The 6,698-nt window shown below is 25.8% G+C and overlaps 1 protein-coding gene and 1 long non-coding RNA gene across 2 annotated transcripts in view; both read left to right on the forward strand.

The window, feature by feature from the left end:
- The first annotated feature begins 3,119 nt into the window (after positions 1 to 3,119).
- Positions 3,120 to 6,244, forward strand: LOC118035333 (uncharacterized). Its single transcript, XR_004685173.2, has 3 exons — positions 3,120 to 3,305; positions 5,070 to 5,205; positions 5,977 to 6,244. It is a non-coding gene; the product is annotated as an uncharacterized lncRNA (long non-coding RNA).
- Positions 6,245 to 6,361: 117 nt separating this feature from the next.
- The window catches only part of LOC118063380 (uncharacterized), a 6,464-nt gene continuing 6,127 nt past the window's right edge, over positions 6,362 to 6,698 (forward strand). The window contains exons 1-2 of the mRNA XM_073406822.1: positions 6,362 to 6,449; positions 6,529 to 6,653. Coding sequence (XP_073262923.1) covers positions 6,394 to 6,449; positions 6,529 to 6,653 — 181 coding nt within the window. The 5' untranslated portion in view covers positions 6,362 to 6,393. The remainder of the gene's footprint in view (positions 6,450 to 6,528; positions 6,654 to 6,698) is intronic.

The raw sequence follows: 6,698 nt of genomic DNA on the forward strand, positions 1-6,698 counted from the left end.
ATGGTGATGGAAAATTGGGCACAAGTTTTTTGAACCAAAAATGATATTTTAAACCTATTTTGCACTTAAAAACACCTAATAAATATCCTTATGATTTCAATAAATTAAACAAATCAATTAAATTACTTCAAAACTTGTCTAAAAACACAAAATCAATTTAAAAGAAAAAATTATCTCCCAATCCCAATTTAGTTTTTCTGGCAAGATTAAGAGGGGAAAAACACCTTAATAGAACTTTTCTTGTTGAATGCAATTCATTAATACTTCTTTTTTTTTTTTTTTTATGATTGGATGTGATCAAATGACGTCTTTCACCAACTTTCACTATTTTCTAGTTACTTTATCTCTCGTTTCTTAAACTAGAAATTGAAAAATAATAAAAATAAAATTTTGGACTAAAACAAAATTGTAAAAAAACAAAGGGAGTGTGTCATGAAAGAAGGAAAATATGGGGACCAAAATGAACGTTTTCATGTTAGTTTCATAACAAATACTAAATTTATCATGTTTTACACTTTAATTATCTTTTTTTCAATTATGTCTTTCTATAACAATTTAGGCATTGATTTAGCCACCTTTGATTTTCAAAATTTGGAGTTTGTATAGGTTAATAAATCATTTCACCTTGTTTATTTTTTATTTTAAAAAGTGTATTTTTTTTTTGTAAAAGTTTCTAATTTTTTATTTTAAATTAAAATTTTTGACCTTTTTATATTATATTTGATATAATGATGTTAAAAATAATTTTTCATATTTTTTTAAGTAAGAAATATTTTAAAAATAATTACTATAAAATAATTAGCTTCAACAATTAAAAATAAATAAATAAGACATTTGAGACTTCTATAGCGACCACCATGGTGTCTTTACCGTTTGTGATTTTCTTATCTGATATTTTCAAGTTAGTTTCCCAACATAAAAATTCAATTTATATTTCTACTACACTCTAATAAAGATAGGCTATATTAAGAGATTCCTGAGAATTTATTTCTCACATACTATTTTAAAACTTAAATTTGGAAGCGTATTCCCTTAAGCATTTTGTCACATATGTATATGCTATTCACTTGGCACATGTCTCATTAAGGATCAGATTAATTTTTTTTTAATATATAAAAAATAAAAATACAGGTGTTTTCCATATGTTTTTGATATTAAGAAAAGAAATTAATCATAAATAAAAAAAATTAAAGTACCATTATAATTAAATAAATTGAAAATCATCTATGCCAATAAATACAAAAAATAAAACCGTTATCAATAATCAAAAGACTAAAATAAAAAAATTAAAAAGATAAATATAGATTAAGATATTATATCTTACAAAATAGGCTTAGTTGCATTAAAGTTTTTCTCTTTAAATCAATTTTTTATATTTAATCAAACGATAATAAAAACAATCATTGCACACATTAAAGTGATATAATAAATTCTAAAGAAAAAAAAGATTTTGCAAGGTTGAGTAAAACGAACACCAACTGATATTAGAAAAAAAAATAAAATGGTATAGTCTTATTAAAGCAAACAAAAATTTAAGCATTTAACCAAAACTAAATTAAAAAGTGGAGAGATAGATGCAAATGATTTCAGAACAAGAATCATGAATCCAATTATCTTCAATAACTTTGTTACTTGGAACCAAGTTTTTATTTAATCAAATAATAATAAAAATAGATACACATAAACAAGGAATCAATTGAATAAAATCAAACAAGAAAAATATTATATAGGGTTGCATAAAAAAAGCCTTTTAATATTATAAAAAATGTTGTGATATTATTCATAAAGCAAGTAAAAATTAAACGATATTTTATTAAAATACCATAAAATATTTGTTTAGTTTATTCATTTTAATTGATCTTAATTAAAATCAACTACCTGCTAGCTCAGGCATCCCATATATATATATATATATTTAATTAATTTATTCTAATTAATTTATATTTAAATAAAAAAATAAATCAAAGGTAAAAAAAGGAAGCCAAACACATGGGCCTAGGTGACCCACTGTGCCTTTACCATTAAAAGCTAGGCCAAGTGCTTTTAACTTGTTGTCTTTTCTGTTTTTTTTTTTGTTGTAAATATCATCCATTTTATTTTTTTTAAAATAAATACAAATGACACGTTGTATGACATCCTAGTTTTCAACCATCGGACATGTTGTTGGAAAATTGGGCATGAGTTTTTTGAACCAAAAATGATTTTTAAAATCTATTTTCATTTAAAAACATCTAATAAACATTCTTATGATATTAAAAAACTAACAAATCAATTCAAACTACCCCAAAACTTATCTAGAAACACAAAATCATTTTGAAAGAAAAAATCATCTCCCAACCCCAATCTAGTTTTTCAGGCAAGATTAAGGGGGAAAAAATTGTAATAGAACTTTTCTTGTCAAATGAAATTCCTTGACACTAAGAACAATTTTTTTTTGCAATCAGAATGTGGTCAAATAATTCCTTTTTCTCTAACTTTTATCATTTTCTAGTGGCTTTCTCTCTTCTCTCTTAAACCAGGGATTGAAAAATAATAAAAATAAAGTTTTGGATTAAAATAAAATTCTAGAAAAACAAAGGGAATGTTTCAGGAAAGAAGGAAAGTATGGGGACCAAAATGAACGTTTTCATGTTAGTTTCATAATGAATATGTAAGTTTATCATGTTTTACACTTTAATTCTTTTTCTTTCAATTATATCTTTCTGCAACAAATTAGACATTGATTTAGCCATAAAAGAATGTAATTGAAGAGAAAAAAATTTGATGACCAAAATGTAAAAAAAAAAATGCACTATTTGAATTCACAATGAAATGTAAGAGAGAACATAGTGCATTTTGCACAATAAAATCATCATGTCTTTTAATTTTTTTTCTTTAATATTTGTATAAAATATAAATATCAATCAACAAAGAGTCATGGGCGAAATTAGAGGGACAAGCAATGCCCGAGCCTCTGCAAAACATTTGAAAGCTTTTCATTCCTTGGTAGTTAAGTATGTGGGACGATATTTTTTTTTTTTAATTTAAAATAAATGGGTTATTCCTTTACTTTATGGTTACCTCTGCGTGGAAAGAATGCACAAACACAAAGGAGCCATACCTTTACTTTAATTTCCCTTACTTTATGCTCAGTTGCATGTGGAAAGAATTAACAAACACAACTTTTCCCAATTCAATTATCTTTGCCACCCTCCCTATATAGAGCCGAACGCAAATGGTAAAATATAGAAACAAGAACACAAAGGAAAATTGGGCAAAGGCTGAGGGAGAACTGCAGTGATTGATTTATTTTCGATCAAAACAAGGTAACTGTAACCCAAAATTAAAATTTATTTTTTCTAATTGTTTTGGGATGTTGGTTAAGAATTTGATGAATTGTTTTCTTTAATTCTGCCACTCTCTCTCTCTCTCTCATATATGCTAGTTTTGCCTTTATTTCTAATTATTGTTATGGATGATTTTTTTATCTAATTAATTGGATATATAATAATATATATATATATATATTTTACGGGTTTATTTCGATTATATTTGAATATTGATTATGTTTTATTTTTGGTTATATGTATTTAGAGTAAATTTTTTTTTATTTAGATCTAATAATTTCATTTTTTTTTAATATGTCAATTTTACTTTTATATGTTAGTTTCTTTCTTTTTTTTAATATGTCAATTTAGCTTTTCTATGTTAGTTTTGTGGTTTTTATTTTTGAGTATTGGGTCAAATTTGTTTCACTAATCCATTAGATATATTTTATGGTTTTTGTTTGGTTTACATGTAAAATTTTATTTTTGATTTTGGTTATTACTTCAGCACATCATCATTTGTATTCAGTTTTAAAACATGAAACAATAAAAAGATTTTAGGTTGAACCATGAAAAAGATAAGAAGAATTGATTTTTTTTTTTTTTAGAAAAAAAAAAAAATATTGATTTTAGGTTTAACTATGAACACAATCTTGCAATAAAAAAATTCAGTAATAATTGAGTATCACTACTAAGTTGATATATTTATAGTTACCATTGATCAATAATTACAAAAAGCTAAATAATAAATTTAATGAGTAGACTACAATTTTTTTTTTTTGTTGAGCATAGCTTTTGATTCTACAAATACCTAAAAATTATTCAATGCTGAAGATACATGCTTGCTTATTGACAAGATCTACCTTAAATATTTTTTCTAACAAAGAAAAATATTTATTTGAGATTTCAGTTGCAACATTATGAGTTTGAATGTAACATTCTCAATTACTATTAGGAAGATTTGCAAGTTTTTATAAATAAAAATATACTTACAATTTCACCAAAATTTTTATGAAATTTTAGCAGAGTTTGCCTTGTAACGGAAGGTCCTAAGTTATCAACTAAACTTGTTTCACATTCCAACATAATTTTATTTACTCGATCCAACCATCCTAGATCATTACCCCATCAATCATTGTTTTTCAAACAACTTTATCCATACAAATATATACAACAATTATATACATATATTTACCGAGTACAATGATCCCATATCCTTAAGAAACTGATATTAAATACAATATACATAAATGTTAGAGTTAATTTATGTTTACACGCTAAGCTAATTAATATTCCAGTTCAAAATGCATATTTTGGATCTAGCCTATATAATCAAAAGATGCAATTAAATAATTTACTATAATTGGATTACATTTAAATTCTTCCTTATCCATTCTCCTTATATATTAAAAAAAAAAAACTAAAACCGATCTGTGAATTATTGTAGGTTATGTCTAAAATCATTATGGATTGCCCTATGTTGTTTTTCTTGGAACAACATATTATTTATCTGCCAAGCTTTTATTCCCTATTTTTTTTTTTTTGCTTCTCTAAGGTAATGCTTTTTAGAAATGATAAAATTATTTCATTTATCATTTTTAATTTGAGCATGTTTCCATTTGTTGTTTCCCCAATTCATTTTAAATAATATTTGCAATACATGCCCTGCAATTTACACTTCATAGTTCATATATTCATTTGTTAATATTAGCTTTGTTGTTTTTATCATTGCTCCTAATTTTTTTTATCATTGCTCATTTGTAGGATAATGGCTCTACCTATAAAAGAGATTAAAAAATACAACTTCTACCCTTCATTACGAGCTAGGGCCTGTCGTGTTTGGATTGCTAAATTTAATGGTCAGCCAAGAAGTTTTAATTGTGTCTTTGTTGATAATCAGGTAAAATGCATTATAAAAATATAACCACTAATGAATCTTATTTTCTATATATTGAAATGTTTGAATAATACATCTCCATTCGTCTCTAAATATTTTCCTTAGCATGACAATTTACCATTTTTTTTAACTTAATCAAAGACATTCTTTGCTTCCAAGATTCCCCATAAAAAACCAAGTATCCTTTCCTTTTTGATTTGTTACTCTAGACTTTGCTATAGTTAAATTCACTCCAAGACCAAGAATTGCTTATTCAATTCCTTGCAAAAACTTTTTCACTATGGAAATTGTAAAAAAATATAACATAGCCAATGATCATGTAAAAACAAGGTATTTTTAACAATGAATGCTTTTTGTATAGAAATATTATCAAAATTATGTGCAATAATCATCTTCTTTTAAAAAATCTAAATGTTGAAGCTAAGCCAATCCTCTTTCATATATTTCACATCCATATATAATTTATAGTGAACTTCGTTTTGCACATGCTTAAAAAACCAGAAAAACCCTTTGCATTGCATTTGCTTTATTATAATCCATAGAAAATTTTATACAAGTTAGACAAGTTTCAGATATTTTATACAGCCAAACCAGTCTTTTGGCTTAATGTTCTAGTGGTGCCAATACCTTCGCTTCCAAAGGTCAAAAAACCCTTCTTTAAATAATTTACAAAACCTTATTACACATTGCATTGAAAATTCTAATCCATTTGGTTGTTGACATGGTGAACAATTATTTTTTTTTCATTACAATATTAATCTTCTTTTTATATAGGGTGGAGCTATTCAAGGTTTAGCTAAAGCAAGGGATCTCCAAACATTTGCATCAATAATTATCGAAGGAAATCACTATGAAATCGAAAGATTTTATACTTATGAAAACATAGCAGCAAACACAGTTACTGCCCATGATGCTGTAATTGATCTCAAATCTGACACAAAAATTACAGCCATTGAACGTATTCAACCTTATGTTCCTAGATACTACTTCAATTTTATTGACTATGCACATATTATCACTAAGTCAAAAGGATCCAGAATTCTTACAGGTTTGCCATCTATTTCATTCATTTAGTCTATTATAAAACATTTCTATTATTTAATTCAATTTGACAAGATCACTTAAAAATATTTATTCCTATTTTTTAAGATGTCTTGGAAGACTAAAAGCATTACAGCCACTCGAACAATTATGGTTCGTGGACAGATGCTCGAAAATAAAAGAGAATTCATGCTTGAGAACACACGGTAAGTTCAAAAATAAAATGCAATTACTTCACTTTTGTCAAACTTATTGATCAAATTTGTTTTATATTTTCTTTCCAAGTGGTGAGGAGCTTCGCATAACTCTTTGGGGTGATAGTGCCCGAGACTTTGATGAATTTGCTCTTCGCAACCTACCATCTCCAGTCATCATTGCGTTTGCTGGATTTCATGTCACAGAATTTAAAGGTAATTTAAACTTCCATTTAATTTTTTTCTTAAAAAAAATCTTTC

The sequence above is a fragment of the Populus alba genome, chromosome 19 (genome assembly GCF_005239225.2).
Source record: "Populus alba chromosome 19, ASM523922v2, whole genome shotgun sequence".
NCBI lineage: Eukaryota > Viridiplantae > Streptophyta > Magnoliopsida > Malpighiales > Salicaceae > Populus > Populus alba.